Source organism: Microcaecilia unicolor, chromosome 14 (genome assembly GCF_901765095.1).
Source record: "Microcaecilia unicolor chromosome 14, aMicUni1.1, whole genome shotgun sequence".
NCBI classification, from domain to species: Eukaryota; Metazoa; Chordata; class Amphibia; order Gymnophiona; family Siphonopidae; genus Microcaecilia; species Microcaecilia unicolor.
The window spans coordinates 31,085,438-31,104,325 of NC_044044.1; the positions used below are offsets into that span (position 1 = coordinate 31,085,438).

The 18,888-nt window shown below is 43.1% G+C and overlaps 1 protein-coding gene across 2 annotated transcripts; it reads right to left on the bottom strand.

The window, feature by feature from the left end:
- Positions 1-34: 34 nt before the first annotated feature.
- RNF212B (ring finger protein 212B) lies at positions 35-18,686 on the bottom strand. 2 transcript variants are annotated; one of them, XM_030187411.1, is made up of 16 exons: positions 18,406-18,686; positions 13,237-13,338; positions 12,535-12,587; positions 9,074-9,148; positions 7,741-7,856; positions 7,541-7,601; positions 3,324-3,355; positions 3,059-3,105; positions 2,798-2,840; positions 2,375-2,432; positions 2,157-2,214; positions 1,807-1,846; positions 1,580-1,701; positions 1,067-1,140; positions 655-698; positions 35-217 (listed from the first exon to the last, which is right to left on the bottom strand). In XM_030187411.1, exons 1-16 carry the CDS (start codon positions 18,410-18,412, stop codon positions 184-186), a joined length of 966 nt encoding a protein of 321 aa, XP_030043271.1. In that variant the 5' UTR covers positions 18,413-18,686; the 3' UTR covers positions 35-183. The 2 variants fall into 2 exon arrangements, with proteins under 2 accessions (XP_030043271.1, XP_030043270.1); XM_030187410.1 differs by having other exon boundaries at positions 13,237-13,348.
- Positions 18,687-18,888: the final 202 nt, after the last annotated feature.

Below are 18,888 nucleotides of genomic sequence, written 5' to 3' on the forward strand. Positions count from 1 at the left end.
CCTCCATCCATCCTGATTTAGAGCTACATTCAACAAATCTTAAAATGTATTTATTTATTTCAGCAGGAGTGGAGCTGCAGTTCTTGCTGTCTCAGGACACCACTTTCTGATTTTCTTGTCTTCCTTTCTGGGGCCTGTGTAAGAGAGGATGGACGAGGATCCTGATAAAAGCAGGGAGGGCCTTTAGACCAAGTTCATTCTGGCTCTGGACGATGGCCTAGAGAAGAAAAAACAAGCATTGAGCAGATTAATGTTCTTGCAAGAGGAGGTGGGAGAGAAAGGAGCAGGTAATTCAACAATGCTTCTGTGGTGAAGGGAAAACTGTAAAGTGGGCAGATCATTCCGTGGTGCTCTGGGAAGAGGGAGCAGATGGGCGAGAAGTTTGCACAGGTTCCTCCATGGAGCTCTGGCGAACTGAAAATATGGGCTATGTAGACTGGTACAGGCCACTCCAAAGAGCTCCTGGGGGAGAGAAGAAAAGATAGCATCCCACAGGGGGTGGGAGAAGTTGGGAAGTGTCTGGAAACAGTGTAGTAGATCATCCCACAGAGCTCTAGAAGACAGATAGCTTTTTGCCTTCTTGGGATAAAAGGGCTTTGTACTAAATAACTTAATTTTTGGTTTTAAGTAAAATATTTGTAGAGATTTTCTTACATGGTTGTGAGGTGAGGCCCAGTTGCCCGTGGTGTGAATCTCAGCTGAAAATGAGAAAAGAAGAAATATCGCACCAGTTTTGCCTCCCACCTACTGCAGTGTAACTCAAGAGACATTCTTTAGAGAGATTAGAGGACGTTGTGTAGGGTCCCATTCCCCTTGCCATGGGTTGCAGGGATGACCTGCTCTGCAGGACAGTGTTATGAAAATGTATATGAGCAATCATGCCCGCCACTACTCATACTATAACTGAAAGAAGCACTTAATCTCCAGGAGGCATGAGGAAGTGTCACTAGTACCAGGAAGCATTTGCTGTTCATAACTGTTATAGTGATGTGTGCAAGGGACCAGGGAACACACTTAGCAGACTGCCTTCCAGTGGGTACCAGAGGGAAAAAAGGCCACCACCTACCTGTATGGGATTCAGGCGTTCTGTGCGGGCGCTGGTGTTGGTGGCCTGGGTGCTACCTGCATCTCTCAATTGCACTGTGTGGAGGACAGCAGACAATAGCATCAGGCAGAATAATGGAAGCAAGGAGAAATCTGGCATTTCACTCTATTGGATAACATTTCTGTTCAGTCCCAGAAACAGCACCTTCCCCCATTCTGAAGGGACTTATTGATATTCTCAATCAGTAACCTAGGCCTCCTAGCACCTCACAAGACTCTTATCATTCACTGAAAAACAGAGCAGTTGTCCATGCAGTGAGGATCCTTTCTTTATCATTGCTATAGCCCTATAGGTACTCTAGAAGTGAATCTCTAGTGCGTTCCTGCAAGGACTCTGCCTGAGAAGATCTCTCCAGCAATGATACTTCTTGAATAGGAGTCCCTGTAGGGTTTCTAGCAATGAGGATCCCAAGTTTATCCATGCTGTGTCACTGTAAAGCCTCTAGCATGTCCCCTGCAGGGACTTTTGAGCTACCTCTGTATAAATCCGGTGTATGAGGACTTCCCTGCTGCTGTAGGGTTTCCCCTCGTGCTCCAAGGGAGTGTACCAAGAGGTTTACCCCTGCAGAGTTGAGTAGGGTAGAGGAAGATGGGACCCTAAAGAAAGTTAAAACAAACACATATAGCACAAATAATTTTTTTTAAGTGTTTAGAAGAATGAGACAGTAGGGAAAAATCGGGTGACAGACAGCAGCTACTCACCTGTGGAAACGGCCATGTGCTGAGCCTGGTGTAGGCGTTACTAGAAAACAGACAATCACACCAGTAGGTTCAGAAGGATACCATGTAAAACTGAATGATAATTATCAGACTGTGAGAAGATGGGGAGTTAAAAGGGCTAGGTATGGCTTGGGGTCAGTGGGTACCAAGTAGAAGAATATTCTGTTGGGATACAAGTAAACTGCTCCAGCTTGCCGAAGGAAAGATACTGACAACATGGAACAGTGCAGAGATTTGGGGAACCTGCACAACTCGGCTCCACAGCAGATGGCTGTAGCTGTGAAATGTTCCCACTCACCTATCTGTGACAACCGATGTGGTCTGTTTCTTACCATTGTTAGACACCAGAGGAGTAGCACTTTCCTGCACAGTGACTGCTGGCGTTTGTTGCTGAAGGAGATACGGAAAAGGAGAGAGAAATGACTCCGTTAATGTATTCTGAATCTGTGATAAAGGACAGGTATGCAATCTGTTTACTTGTATAACATAGTATATGCATATAATATCATTCTATGGTATAGTACACTATATGATAAAGAACAGCTCTTACATTCTGGCCCCCAGACCGGGATACTCTGTATTGAATCGATTCCGCAGAAGAACACCGGCTGCATATAAAACATAAACTCACATCAAGCCCTCTTGCATCCATTCTTACATTTCCTCTCCTGCTATCATTCCTCTCACTTGTCCCCTGTTAGATTGCAGCTTCCCTCCCTTCCGTAGCCCTGTTGCTCTCCTGCTGTCTGTCCACCACTGCAGATCCTACTTCTCATTCCTCTATTGCTCTTCTCCCATCTATCCCCCATTACAGATTGCAGCTCCCCTCCCTGGCTCTCGTACAACTCAATCATGCTTCTATCTATCCTCCCTCTTTTATTCTGACTTTAGATCCCAAATCCCCACACAGACCATCTGCTGCTGTGCATTTCCCTTGTTATAGGCTTCTGTTTCCTCATCCATCCGTTCTTACCTCACCACCTGGCTAGAGTGTTGGGAACCATGCCGAGGAGTGACTACAAAAAAAAGAGAGAAACAAAAGTGCCTGGAACATTTATTACATATTTGTTGCCTGAAAGCAGGGAGGCGTTCTCTTCCTTGACTGTTTCTCTCTCCCTCCGTTACACTCTTTCTACTTTATAAGCACCCTACAGACTCTGTACCAGAACTGTGTACATGCCATAGAGGAGCACATACTAGTGAATAAAATTCAGCTGGTCATCAGCTTTCTTACCTTGCTGTGATGGAGAGGTAATAGCAACAGGCCTAGGTGTACTGGACCTACAGAAAAGGAAGGGGGGAAAGTTACAGCAAAAGAAACAGCAAGAATACTGCAGACTGGGAGAAAAGGTATGGAGTGGGACTAGAAAAGGTACTAAAGGAAGGAGAAAGAAGACCAGAAAACACAGCAGAGCAGAAGATGGGAGGCAAAATTACAAATGTCTCTGTAGGCCAAGAGAGGTATCTGTAAAAAGGAAGTGTAGGAATTTTAAGCTGACCTGCTGCAGCTCTGGGGTTTGTTCAATGATTCCTATAGAAAATACAAAACACAGCAGCGTTAGGAAATGCACTCACATTTTTTTAAAGGGATAGATACACCCCACGTGACATGCTCTCTTTGGTTAGCTTATTGTACCTGTGTGATTTACCAAGTAAACCAACATCATTCTTGTACCACATTGTGCACACATTCAGTGCTATACCAGAAAGACAGCGGTTACTCACCTATAGCAGGTGTTCTCTGAGGACAGCAGGACATATGTTCACACATGTGGGGGATGTCATTTATGGAGCTCAGTATGGCTGCTGCCCAGTGTTCTTTAATGTTCCAGAAGCTTTTGGCAGGCCTGACCGTTCATGCACGCATGCTTTCCTGCCCGCTCAACTTTCATTGGTACCCGCAGTTGAGTAAAAAGCATAAGGAATTCCACTCCTAGGGGAGGTGGAAAGGTATGTGAGAACCTATGTCCTGTAGTCCTTGGAGAACACCTGCTACAGGTGAGTAATATTACTTTCTCTGAGGACAAGTAGTTCTCACATGTGGAATTCCCTAGCTACCACGCTCAATGAAAACAACAAATAACTGTCAACAGGGACTTGCAACAACAAAGCCAATAAGAGTAACACTAACAACAGAAGCAGTGAAGGTGCAACCTGGAACAGAAAAGAATGGGCCTAGGAGGGTGGAGTTGGATTCTAGACTCCAAACAAATTCTGCAGAACTGTCTGACCAAACTAGCTGTTGCATCAGGTATTCAGCTTAAGGGAAATGGGACTTGATATACTGCCTTTCTGAGGTTTTTACAACTACATTCAAAGTGGTTTACATAGTATAGTCAGGTACTTATTTGTACCAGGAGCAATGGAGGGTTAAGTGACTTGCCCAGAATCACAAGGAACTGCAGTGGGAATTGAACTCGGTTCCTCAGGATCAAAGTCCACTGCACTAACCAGTAGGCTACTCCTCCACAAAGGCAGTAGTGAGATATGAATGTATAGACTGAAGACGTTGATGCACTGCAAATCTCGTCAACAGAGGCTGACTGCAAGTGGGCTACCAATGCAGCCAGGCTTTCAAGAGTCAGCCCAATCTGGGCATAAGTAAAGGAGATGTAATCTGCTACCCAGTTGGATACATTGTGTTTACCACTGGCTGCCCCAATCCTGTTTGGGTCAAAAGAAACAAAAAGCTGGGTGGACTGTCTATGGGCTTTATTCCGCTCTAGATAGAAGGCTAAGGCTCACTTGCAGTCCAAAGTAGGCAGTGCACTTTCACCAGGATAGGCATGAGGTTTTGGGAAAGATGTTGGAAGGATAATTGGTTAAGATGGAACTCTGACACCACCTTTGGAAGGAACTTAGGATGGGTGCGGAGGACTACTCTTATGATGAAACTTTGTGTAAAGCGGATCAGCTACTAGGGCCTGAAGCTGACTGACCACCACCAAAAACAAGACCTTCCAGGTCAGGAACTTCAGATAATATGAGTCAAGTGGCTCAAAAGGAGCTTTTATCAACTGGGGAACCCTTAGGTCCAGGATGCAATGAACCCCCCCCCCCCCCCCCCTGTCCTTTTGGGCACAAGGAAGTACTTGGAATAGAATCCCTTCCCTTCTTCCCCTGATGGAATGGGTTTGACACATAGGTCCTTTGTACCTTCATGTAATCATGAATGCCCCAAATTGACTACCCCTACTTGACTGACTCTACACTTGTCCATTAGATTGTAAGCTCTTTGAGCAGGGATTGTCCTTCTGTGTTAAAATTGTACAGCGCTGCGTAACCCTGGCAGCCCTTTAGAAATGTTAAGTAGTAGTAGTAGGTCTTTAGTAGGAGGCGAGTTCCTGGTACTGAGAGCTGAGCTTTGATGCTCTTGGTGGGAAATTTGGAGGAGGTTGATGCTAATTGAGAGTGTAACCTTCCTGAACTATTTGCAGGGCCCATTGGTCTGAGGTTACAAGAGGACAGTTTTACTGCAGCTATGCTCTACTGGAGCCAGTCGAAAGCTCATCCCTTGCTTACACTGGGGAGTTGGCTGGGGCTTTTGGGCCTGCTGCTGCTGAGGGCCTGTTGGGGAGGGCAAGATGAGGGAGTGAGCCTACACCTTTGAGAGTAGTAAGCACTCTTTCAACTTCTACCTGAAAACTTCCAAGAAGTGGAAACCACAGAAGAAGTGGGCCAAGACAGGGACTTAATGGTATCAGCTGTCTTCTTTATGGCCACCTCTTCCACCTTGTCCCCCAAAAGGTTGCCTTCTCAGTGAAGGACATCTGCCAACTTTTCTTGAACTGCTAGCTCTAGGTCTGAAACTCGCAGCCTGAGAGTTTGCGCATGCCAAAACCTAATGCAGATGCCCCATCGAAATACTATAGGTTGCCCTGACCATGTTCTTTTGACACTCCTGCTTGGCTACTAGCTGACAGAGTTCAGCAGCCTTCGCTGGAGGCAGAATGTCCACAAACTCTCCCACTGTGCACCACGTTCTTCAAGTAAATTCTCATGTAGAGTTGGTAGGACAGGATGCAGGAAATGAGCATTGAACCTTGAAACACCTTCCTCCCAAAAGACACCAGAGTACAAGCATCCTTGCCTGGGGGAGCTGAGGCATGAGTCCTCGAACTTCTGGCTCTTTTGAGGGCGGGTTCGGCATTAGCGGCCAAAGCACACCTGCTAAATTAATTGCTGCTCGTTCAGCATAGGTGTGACTCAGATAGGAGGTGTCTTTGGCTGTTGGAATTTGGCATCCCTGTCAGCAAAGGTAATATTTTATGGTGGGGGGGGGGGGGGGGAGAATACTGTGCCCCCTCAGTCCACTTTTGGGAACCCCCAAAGATGGATTTCTGGTTATGCCTTTGCCTAGCAGAGTCCGTGCACCGCTTGAACCCACTGGAAGGCTTCTGCACCATAATGGGGAAGATAACTGCAGCGAAATAAAAAAAAACATTTCTTTGAAAAACTTGAGACTCGGCCCGGAGCTCAGGCCTAAGAAGGCCATGAGCCATGGAAAAAATTAAATTAAAAAGGCCAAATATAACTAAAGAAGCAAGGTGAACAGAAAAAAAAAAAAGTAATACAAAGAAATTGTCCCACACTACTTATGAAAGAGAGGCAGGAAGGCGTGGAAAAAACAGCCATGCAACTGAAGATATGCCTTCATCACTCCATGGATGGAAAAGAACTACGAGTCCCGTGCAAGTTAGGTAGGTAAGAAGGCACGCATGTGCCCTAGAACATTAAAGAACACTGGGTTCCATGAATGACATCACCCACAGTTGAAAACTACTTGTCCTCAGATAAAAGAATGACAATATTGTCACAATTCTGAAATCTTCCAATTCTGTACATAAGGAGTTCCTAATTGGCTACTCCCAGCTGCCTCATTGCTCATAGGATACTCTTACACCTAATACTTAAGGGTGCACCTCTACACTTGTGAGGGATCTGTCTATAGTGAGTCCTAGCAGAAAGGCACCTGCCACTGCCACTGCTGCTGGAAAGCTCAAGCAGAGGATTCCTGAGGTGGCATGTTTTTTCTATTCTTGTCACAAATTACAGGGTTTTTTTTCTCCACAATGCTGCATGAAAAAATGGCTCTTGTTGGTTGCTAATGTAACGTCTTCATTTGTATACATGTTTCCAAGAAGTGGGACTGCCATGTGAACTGAAAGTGAAAGGAAGGGAAGGGTGCTTTACCATCCCCTTTGCATGAAGTACAGAATGCTAGCTTGAAATATTCACAGGGGTCAGAAGAGGTTTTCTGAATCCCCACTACGCCCCTATAATCTATACATCACCACACTTGCAAATGATTGAGTCATTTGAGTAGCCACATTTCATCATGTTAGTCTTTGCTCTCCCAGTTTGCTGGTGGCACAGTTCTGCATCTAGCAATGGAGGGGTGGGTAGACAGACCAAGAACTGAATATTTAGGAACACCTGGCCAGGGTCTGCCAACCCTAGGAAAGTGGAAAACAATCCTCAAGTCACAGAGGACAGCAAAAAGGTATACGGAATTATAGGGGAAGAGAAATCTGTAACCATAACCAACACCTAGAAACAACTAAATAAAAGAAGGATAATTAAATGAGAAAGACAAAGATGCTTGATTCATACTCACTAGGTGGGTGTATGCTGCTGCTGGTAGGACACCCTTACAATAAAAGGATCAAATTAGACCCTACACATGCCTGAAAAACCAGAAGAGGGTGCTACTCACCTTTACAATGACAAGAAGAGACTTCAGCTCTCCATTTTCCTTCTTCAAGGCTTTCAGTTCCCTGGTAGGGAGGAAGGCATCCACGTTATAACATCAGAGAGCACCTACCTATTTGTGTTAGGAGACAGGTTCCCAAAGGGGAGGGAAGAAGGGTTAAGAGGAAGGTAGGAGGATTGTGGAATTCAAGAGTATGTGCTTACCGGTCCTGGCTGCTGATTTTTAGCAGAGCCTCTTGCACGGCTGCCTGTACCTCAGCCAGCTCTTTCTTATAAAAAGAGATCAGACGTTCTGTTTGCTGCTTCTGAAAGCTCGCCACCTGAAGGGGAGATGCAGAGATCAACAAAGAAAGCTCTGTACATATGCCCTACAAATGCATACACAAAAAGAGAGAAACAAGGATGCACCCCACACATGAGACAATGGATATATGCCTTTACAATTAGTAAAAGACTACTACTTATCATTTCTATAGCGCTACTAGATGTACACAGTGCTGTACACTTGAACATGAAGAGACAGTCCCTGCCCGACAGAGCTTACAATCTAATTAGGACAAATAAGAGACAGGGAATTACTAAGGTGGGGATGATAAAATAAGGGTACTGAACAAGTGAGTAAGCAGCATCAAAAAAGTGGGCTTTTAGCCTAGATTTGAAGACGGACAGAGATGGAGCTTGACGTACCGGCTCAGGAAGTTTATTCCAGGCATCTGGTGCAGCAAGATAAAAGAAATGGAGTCTGGAGTTAGTGGTGGAGGAGCTACTTGGCAACTTATGTGGTGGAGGCAGCCCCTCTGAAAATGTGGGGTCTCTTGGCTCACTGTTTTTGCCATGATCAAAGGGAGCCTCTCTCTCCACTGCAAAGCTCAGCCTCATCACTACCTGAGTGGCAGTATCCCACTAGACAGCGAGTCACCCAGCCTGAACATGTATCCCTCAGAAGAGGCCCTCACCAGCAAATCACCAGAGCCAGAGAAAGCCCTAGAGCCCGATCCAGATGCAAGTGGGCAGATCTTCACAACTGTTTATCTGTTTCAGATGTTGTTTTATTATTATCATCTTAGGGGTCGATATTTAGTCCATGGTGGTAAAGCAGCTGACAGGCCGCTTCCAGCTGTGAGCTGAACCCCATATATTCAATGCCAGGGCATGTGTGGCTCTGGGTATGACCACCGACCTGAAGTTAACCTGGCACCGGCCGCTATTCAGACTGGTGCCCAGTCAGTGGACTGAAAATGGCCACTAACAACCCAAGTTTCTACTCTGCTTTAACTCTGCCCCTAGACCGCCCACAAACTAGCCAGTTTTGGCATAGGCAGTCAGAGGGGATATTCAGCGACAATATCTGGTCAAGTGCCACTAGACAGCCCTGCACAAGCGATTTAAAGGCTAAGAGCTTTTCTTAGGCATTTAAATTGCTTTGATGATCGATCTCTTAGTGTTTTAAGGTCCCATGGTATCCCTAGTTCAGTGGCACCTATCTGTCTCATCTTTGTGCACCAGGTTTGGCCCTGGTGAGTCATAGAGGACATACCTGTGCAATGTGGTCGAAGTACTTTAAAGCTGTTTCCTTTAAACCTTTGAAGTACATCTTCTCCTGTGGCTTCATCTGGGAAAGTAGAGGACAGAGGCAGTATTGAGGTTTTGCTGCAACACTGTGTGGAAAGTGCTTTGAGAGATCAGACAATAAGCAAGCAATGTCCTGCAGCATTTAACCTCACAGTCCAGATGGGCTCAGGGTAAATGGCAACTCCAAGAAGTGCGTGGGTATAATGGAGAAACTACCTGTTAATTTTATTTTCTTCCAGACCAGTCCAGCAGTGAGAGTATGCCTTCTTGTACCAGCAAATGGAGACTGAGAACCGTTAACTTAGGATCCTATGAAGCCCATAGCCAGACTATTTTTTCCATAACAAAGCAATGAGCGACAACATCCCTTTCAAAACCAGGAATGAAAGACAACAAAAACGTTAGCTTGTTGAAACTGCGATAACTCTATAAACAAGGAATCACTGGGAAACAGGGGTGATTAATGCCACCCAGGTTCTGTGGAGCAGCTCCTCCAGTCCTAGCCCACCTGGTGGTGTTATTTTTGGGCTATTGTTTTAAAGATTTTTCCACAAGACCAGTGAGCCCCAGGCAGTCTAGCCTCATTCCTACCTAACCAGATCCATCTGCAAGTGACTGCACAGGACCCGGTATTGGGTGATGTCACTCAGTCAGTGGTTCTCAGTCTCCATCTACTGGTAAGGAAAGATATACCCAGACATCTAGATTGGTCTGGAGGGATGATGAGGAATATAGTCCAGACGGAGTCCTCCCACAATTTGTATGGATTTAGCAACCAACAAATATTTGGCATGCAGTGGACACATTAGGCAGGGTGGAGCTTTGGGACATGAAATGAGTCCAGTCTGACTTCAAGTATCACATACTGCAGGGGTCCTCAAATCTGGTCCTCAAAGTCCACAACCCAGCCTGGTTTTCAGGATCATGTATAAGATCTATTTGCATTCACTGCTTCCACCGCATGCAAATGGATCTCATGCATATTCATTGTGAAAATCCTGAAAATCAGGCTAGGTTGTGAACCTTGAAGACTGGATTTGAGGACCAAATCTGGATGCCCAGTCTCGTAAGATCCTCTTGCAATTTATTAATAATTTTGATTAACTTTGTGTCATCAGCAAATTTAATTACCTCGATAGTTATTCCTATCTCTGTTAAAAAGCAGCAGTCCCAGCATGGATCCTTGGGGAACCCCACTATCTACTCTTCTCCTTTGAGACTATTAACCATGTAACCCTACTCTCTGATTTCTATCTTTTAACCAGTTTTTAATCCACAATAGGACACTACCTCCTATCCCATGACTTTCTGATTTTCTCAGGAGTCTTTCATGAGGTACTTTGTCAAATGCCTTTTGAAAATCCAGATACACAATATCAACCAGCTCACCTTTATCCATGTTTGTTCACCCTTTCAAAGAAATGTAGTAAATTAGTGAGGCAAAATTTCCCTTGATTAAATCCATGTTGCTGTTGTCTCATTAATCCATGCTTATGTATATGTTCTGTTAATTTTGTTTTTTATATACCATTTTGCCCTGCACTGATGTCAGGCTCACTGGTCTAATTTCCCGGGTCGCCTCTGGAACCTTTTTTAAAAACTGACATTACTAACAGTACTTCTGCAAGTTCATTTTTCATTTCTGTCAGTACTCTGGGATGTATACCATCCCGTCCAGGCAGTTTGCTACTCTTCATTTTGTCAAATTGCTCCATTTCATCTTCCAGGTTTACAGAGATGTGTTTGTTTCTCTGACTCATCAGCATTGAATACCATTTCTGGCATTGGTATCTCTCTCACATCTTCCTTGGTGAAAACTGAAGCAAAAAATTCATTTAATCTCTCCACTGTGGCCTTGTCTTCCCTGAGTGCCCCTTTTACCCTTCGGTCATCTAGCCGTCCAACTGATTCTTTTACCAGCTTCTTGCTTCTAATATAGGTATTTAAATGTCTCTATCATATCTCCCCTCTCCCACTTTTCTTCCAAAGTATACATATTGAGATGTTAGGTCTGTCCCTGTACGCTTTATGACAAAGACCACTGACCATTTTAGTAGCCGCCCCCTGGACCGACTCTGCACCATCAAAAATATTTAAACAGGATAGTCTCCAGAATTGTATACAATATTCTCAATGAGGTCTCGCCAGAATCTTATACAAGGGCTTCATCACCTCCTTTTTCCTACTGGCCATTCCTCTCCCTATGCATCCAAACATCCTTCTAGCTTTCACTGTCACCTTTTCTACCTGTTTGGCCACCTTAAGATCATCACATATGATCACACCCAAGTCCTGTTCCTCCTTCATGCACACAAGTTTTTCACCCCCCTTAACTGTACCGTTTTCTTGGGTTTTTGCAGCCCAAATGCAGGACCTGCATTTTTTATCATTAAATCTAAGCTGCCAAATTCCAGACCGCTCCTCTAGCTTCACAAGTCCTTCCTCATCTAATCCACACTATTGCGAACTTTGGTATCATCCACAAAAAGGCAAACCTTACCAGCCAGCCCTTCAGCAATATCACTTACAAAAATGTTAAAAAGAATCGAACCTTGCAGCACACCACTGGTAACACTTAACACTACCCCTCTGTCGCCTTCCACTCAACTAGTTCCTAACCCAGTCAGTCACTTTAAGGCCTATACCGAGGGCACTCAGTTTATTTATTAGTCATCTGTGTGGAACTGTGTCACAGACTTTGCTCAAATCTAAATATACCATATCCAGCGCTCGCCCTCAATCCAACAAGACCTGCCTCTAGTTGAAACCATGTTGCCTCGGGTCCTGTAATCCATTGTATTCCAAAAACTTTACTATTCTCTGTTTTAAAAGCATTTCCATTAATTTACTTACCACAGAAGTCAAACTTATTGGCCTGTAGTTCCCAACCTCTTCCTCACTTTTGCTTTTCTGGAGAGGGACCACTCCCAGCTCTAGAGAAGCACTGAAACAGCCAGCCAGCTGAGCTGCTAGAACTTCCCTAAGTTCCTTCGATACCCTCAGATGTATGCCATCTGGCCCCATCGCTTTGTCCACCTTTAGTTTAGCTAGCTCCTCATGAACACAGTCCTCTGAAATCGTTCAGGGATTACCACTCCTCCATTGACCCACATTTTACTGTATTGGCTATTTTTTTCCATTTGCATCTTTGCTTTTCTGATTGCTCTACCAGCTTCTCTTAACTTTGAATGCAATTCGATCCAATATAATGCCAGTCCCCTCCTTTTCTTCCCATTCTCCCATCAGTCACACATTTAAGACTCAATTTTCAATCTGACTATTACCACTAACTCATAGGGTGTTCTCCACCGAGCTATTTAACCTCTTTGGGCCTATAAATACAAGTTCTTCAGAACAGGAACTTTTCACATTTCGAAACAGGAATATACACTGTAAGCATAAAGTCTCCTCCCCTCGGTCACTCACATTGTCTGACAAGGCGAGGTACTTGCAGGCACTCTCGCAGATGCCACAGTGATCTGAAAGGAAAACATTGACAGCATGTTATTCACTAGCTGTTCCCTCTTGAGCATTCTGGGGATTAACTAGTGGCTGTGGCCATATGTATAGTGGAAAGTGTCTTCTTACTCCTTTATTTTATTGATTTTATTCCTAGTTCCCTTCCACTTTGGTTCTATAAATGATTTATTTCTCTGGTTAATATTACTACCAAATATGTAAAGGTGGAAATAATGTTGGGAATGATTACTCCATTTACATTGGGTAAGTGCATACAGACATATCATTTCACAAAATAAAGGAGAGAAAACATTCATATTTATAAGGCGCATAATTATAATTATTCAAAGAACCTGAGATATAAAAAGTACAGCCAGGGATCAAATTTGAGCTCCTCTTATAGAACCTCTTTCCTCCCGTTTGTATTTGAGTTTGTTCTACCTCTGCATTAATCTCTTCTCCAGTCACCCATGTTCCTTTCTGAAGAACCAAGTCTGAATAAGTACATGTGTCTAGAAATCTGATGAATAGTACAGAATTTGGCAGCATTCATACAGTTAGTAATATAGCCAACTCCTGCCCCATTACAAAAACACCATTGAGACTGGGAGAGATAATCTACAGCATAAGGAGCAGAAGAGATGAGGCTATTTCATGCTAACACATTACCTCTTTTGGCGCAGTTCTGGCATAATATATGGCCGCAACTGGTGACAAAGAAGGCAGTACCTTCCCTGCGGAAGCACTGGTTACAGTGGAACCAGTCCATGCCTACAAGAAACTCAATTATGAAAAAAAAAAGAATGTTTGTTAAACACACATGCAATGCACGTTCCACTGAATTTCACTTGGTCTGTTTCCCCACTAAAAGCCATTATCTAAAGACTAAGCAAAAAGGGAATAATAAAAAAAATTGGTTAAAAACTTGTATGTAGCCCAAACATTACTGAAGAAAGCTATCAGTGCTGATACAGAACAGTTAAGTTGAAGTATATACTAACAGAAAGAAAAATGTAGAAGGCCACATTAGAAGAAAGGAAAAAAATACTGCAGTACTATTTGCATATCTGTTAGTACGTGCAATACAATTTTTTGTACAAGTCTTCGCCTTGGGCAACACAAGCTCAGTTTCAACATGACATTGAATGATTTGCTGGTACGAATTTGTTGCCCAGTTATCATATAATTGTGGAAACTGATTGTTGACCAAACCTTAACATTTGGCTAAAATGCAAAATTTATTATTAGCAGACTTGGAATGAAGACAGCCTATTTTAACCATAATTTATTAAACAAAACAAAAAACAAATCTTGAAAATCAATAAGGGCATTGGAGATTGCTTCCAATCATAAGAACAAAAGGCACGAAGAAAGTGCTAAGTGGCCAACAAGATTAGAAACAATATTCATTGCAAGAAACCCACCAGTTGAGCTTCACCTCATGTGCCATGCTTGGATCTTAATATGATGGATCACAGCAAATGATAGAGACCAACCCAATATGAAGACATATACCCTTGCTTATTTTATATTCTCTTAATATGCTTATATAGAGCTTGTTTCTTGAAAGAAGGCTACCCGATTAGCAACATTCAGAAGCATCAAGAAAGAAAATCAGATGTAGGATTGAGTCAAGTATCCACCAGTCCATCTAAAGATTATCCTAGGATGAGTTAAACTGTCAAATGTCAACAGACATTCAGCCATTTACAAAACTGGGTGATTTTGCAGAACTGAGGCCACATTTGAGGTAAAATTTGAATCCTACCACATAGGTTTTGCCCCTCTACCAGCAGATGAAGACAAACTAGAGCTGTACCGAAAAGCATATTTTACTATTCAGTTGAACACAAATACCGAATATGAATAATCGGCACTGAACTTTAACATATCAAATCAAAGAAGCAAGGTGAAATCAGAGATCAAGTGTTTATTTGAGTAGGATTTAGCACAATAGAGCCCCGAATTATTTGTATTCAAATTTAAATCACTATTCAGCCGATTACAAATAATGTATTTGGGGCTGAATAATATTCGGTACAGTGACCCTTGCGTTATATAGGGCACTGTGCAGCCAAATACTTCTCAGTATTTCTGTAACAAAGCAAATTTAGGCACTCTCTTTCTTCTCCAGGCACAAATGGAAGGTCTGAAGGCCACCACTGGACCCAAAGCCTCACTCCCAAGAGAGACTCGAGAACTTAAAATTATCAATTGTCAAACAGAAAATAAAATACATGACAAAACAGGGTGGGACTCTGTACTGGTCTGGTAAGATTAATGGAAATAAAATTAGCTAGTAAGACCAAATTTTATCTTCCTTATTGTCGGCTAGATGAGTTCAGATGCATGCAATGTAACAAAGCACCCCTTAACTTGGGTGGGACCCTGAAACACCTGCTCTAAACACCATGCCCCAAAGGTGGTGTTGTCTTTAGTGAGGAAATAATATTTGGAATAATGACCACGTAGCTGCATTACAAATTTCTGCAAAGACACCACACGTACACCCAAGAACCTGTTAAACCTGTTTCATATGAGCTATATACCTCTTGAGCACCACATAACCTTTGGGAATATAAGCCAATAAATTCACTTCTTTGAGTCACCAAGCAAAAAACTTGAATGGGTCTTCCCTTTGGGCCACCAAAACGCATAATCACCCTATCTAATTTCCAGGAATCATTAGCTGCTTCACGATTTTTAGCACCATTAAAATCAAACAAATGAAAATGCCACCCATGGTGAGCAACAGCTATTCAATAAGTTAAATATTATTTTGAAATATATGTTTACCTTTAAAAAAAAAAAAGAAAACTCTCAACCAAAAATGCTGAAGAAATTAGGAGAGGTCATTGAGCCCTTCAAGTGCTATCAAACAATATTTTAAGGGAATGAAAAGCATAAAGGGTCCTCTGGTTGCATACTACAATCCCATGCTTCTCTCATAGGAAAGACAAGGGATAGACTGTAGAGAAGACTGCACCATTTGGTCTGGTGCTGTCCTGCAAGAATGACCATAATGGTAGAATTCAGGAGGTGGGTCAGTGTGTATCCACAGGGCATAGAGGAGTCTTCTTGGAGTAGCCGCCGGAGACAGAAGTTACAGTAGCTGCTGGTTTCGGTGAGGCTGCAGCACACAGGCCTGGTCCTAGGGATCACTAATCCTGGGGAACAAAGCAGCCTAAGCCAGAAGCCTAGTACTGGTCCTGCACTGTTTATATGTCCGTGAAAGTTGAGGACCTAGCAGAGGAGCCATTCTGGGTGCCACTGACTGTCCACTAAACTGTCTGCATTGTGACTATGGAGGGAAAAAGAGTGCTTTATCAGAGATTCAAGCTTTTGAATAGCAGGTAACAAGAGTCCATGGGGTGTCATGAAGCCCTGTAGGAGAGAAAGGACCAATAATCTAGAGCAGCAGTTTCCAGTGGATCATGACCCCAAATGAGGTCACAAAAATCCTGATTTGGGTTAGTGAGCCCCTCTGCACAAATCAAACAACAATTATGTTTTGTCTTTAAAAAAAGATTAAAAAAAAAATAACAATGCAGGAAAGTGCAATCATTGTGGTGGATCTGGATTTAGTTCTAGCCTTTTTCAGTAGTGCAAAGTGAGTTACATTCAGGTACAGTAGGGATTTCTCCGTCCCCTGAGGGAGCACAATAAATTTGTGCATGAGGCAATGGAGAGTTAAGTGATCTGAGCAACAGTCTGATTTGAATCCTGGCTTCTCTTGTTCTTAGTCCACTGCTGTAACCCGGGGGTTCTCAACCCAGTTCTCAGGGTTAATTAAGATTTTGTGGAAGATTTGAAATTTGGGAGTAATAATAGACTCTGCTTTGAACTTGATGTTCATGTACATAAAGTGATCGCAGATGTTTTCTGCAAATTACAAGTACTGAGAAGATTGAAAAAAACAAGATAATTTAAAAAAAGTTATTCAGAGTATTGTTAAGCCACATTTCGACTACTGTAACAGTTTAATGATTGGTCTAAAAAAGGACTCAGTTGAAGCCTTACAAGTAACACAAAATGCGGTTGCAAGGGTGTTTGGTAGGAAAATCTAGATTTTAACATATTATCCCCATCTTGCAAGAGTTACAGTGGTTACCACTTGCACAAAGAATTTAAAGCTTTATGTCTGATGTTCAAGGTTTTGCATAAACTTGTGTCCCTTGTATTTATACCAGCCTAACAGGCCCTTAAGATCTGGCGAACCATGCTTGTTTGAAGTAGCATCTTCTTACATGATTAAATTGGAGGCGCACAGAAGAATCTTCTATGTTGCGGGTTCAATGCTGTTGAATAAAATCCCAAATGGAATTTGAGAAATTAAAGTTTTGAGAGATTTTAGGCGATAACTTAAGACATTGCTATTTGTTGAATCATATGAGTGATTCCAGCTTGTTCATATGAGAAAGTACTATCCGCAGTGATGTTTGTATAGTAAGTGAGATACATTACAAGGTAGTGTTTGTTTATATTCTATGTATAATTTGTAATCTGATTTTTTTTTATGTATGTAAACTTGTAATCTGCCTAGAACAGTGGATAGTGTGGCATACATTTAAAAATAAATAAATAAAATGAGCATTCAGAAGAGGGGCTACATCAGGGATGAGTAACCTCAGTCCTCAACCGCTGGGTTTTCATGATTTTTCCAATGAATATGCATGAGATCTAACTGTGTGCATTGTATACAAATAGGTCTCATGCATATTCATTGGGGGAATCCTGAAAACACATCTGGGTTGCAGCCAATGTTCCCTCTAAATCAGTGGTGCCCAAACCTGGTCCTAGAGGCACCCCAGCCAGTCTGGTTTTCAGTATCTCCACAATGAATATTCATGAATAGATTTGCATGCAGTAGAAGCAATGCATGCAAATCTCTCTCATGAATATTCATTGTGGGTATCCTGAAAACTTGACTGGCTGGGGTGTCTCCAGGACCAAATATGAGAACCACTGCTCTTAAGTCGAGCGGGAGTCCTCCAACTGCATTGCTACCAGTAGGGGGTGGTGCTTCAATATTGTGTCTTCTATCACTAGGGACAGGCAGGTTCTCTGGAGTCCTGCAGAGCTTGCCTGTCCCTCAGTATTGAAAAATGTGATAGTGAAACAGCACCCCCCACTGGTGGGGACTGTAGGTGGAGGACCTTGGCTCAGCTTATAAGGAACAATGGTTGGAGCCCTCAAGGGCCATGGTTGCCCGCCCCGAGCTACTGGTTTATACTAATCTCAAAATGCTACATATTTGAGTGTACTTGAAATCGTATATGCTCAAATAAGTCCTTTATTTTTTTAAACCAAGTCTTAAACTTTTGATGAAAACATGAGTGAGAAAGAAGAGTATGAAGCTCTCTTGTATATTTTTAATTTAATGTTGATTTTTCTATAGCACTTGAAAAGCTTAAGTAGCGCACTTGCCATTTTATTTTCAAAGAAACAAGGAATTCACCAGGTTCACCACACACGGGCAATCTGGGGATAGTTTGAAGGCAACACCAAGGCCTAAAAGGGGGGTAAAGGATGGGAGCTGTGATGACTGCAATGAGTTTGAGACAACATTTTGGTGGTTGGAGTCAGGGCCCATGGTACTAAAATATCAAAGAATCCAAGGCTACATCGTTCTGGGCTGAAAATGATGATGTTCAGGTGGAAAAATCCCTGGGTAGGGCAAAGGTTCTTCATATCTCAGCCTGGTTCAGACTAGGCTGGAAAGAAAAGGAGCAGGAGAGAATTACTGGGATCAAACAAAATGTAAATCCCCCTCCCCCCACCACCACTTCCTCTTGACTGTTTTAACAATTTAATCACAGGGTTTCAGCTGCAATTTACCTCGCATTTCATCTCAAACCCCTTTTAATTAACCAGTAGGTAGCCATTAAAAACGTTCCCTTTAAACACACACAAGAAGCCATTGTGAGGGAAAGCTCCTTCCATCGACGGCCTTTAAGCTTTTTGTCTCCTTTTGGGAGAAAAACAGGAATTTACAATCCCAACAGATCGACCTTCGTTTCTCCCGTCAAAACATACAAAAAGAGAAAAAAACGAAACCAACACTAATGTTTAAAAAAAAGCCACAGGAGCGCATTAAGAGACTCACACGTACACGCAGACAAAATGGCGGCGCAAGGCAATCCCGCCCAAAATAACTGCCGGCGCGAGCAGAGGTCAACCGAAGCGTGGAGTCACGTGCGCGCTATCCTTCAGACGAAGCGCGGCGCGCGCCCAACCTTTTTTTTTTTTTTTTCTCCAGACTCGAAACTGATTGGCTGAGCAGCAGGAATGTGGGCGAGGGAGGAGGAAAGGGAAGGGGCG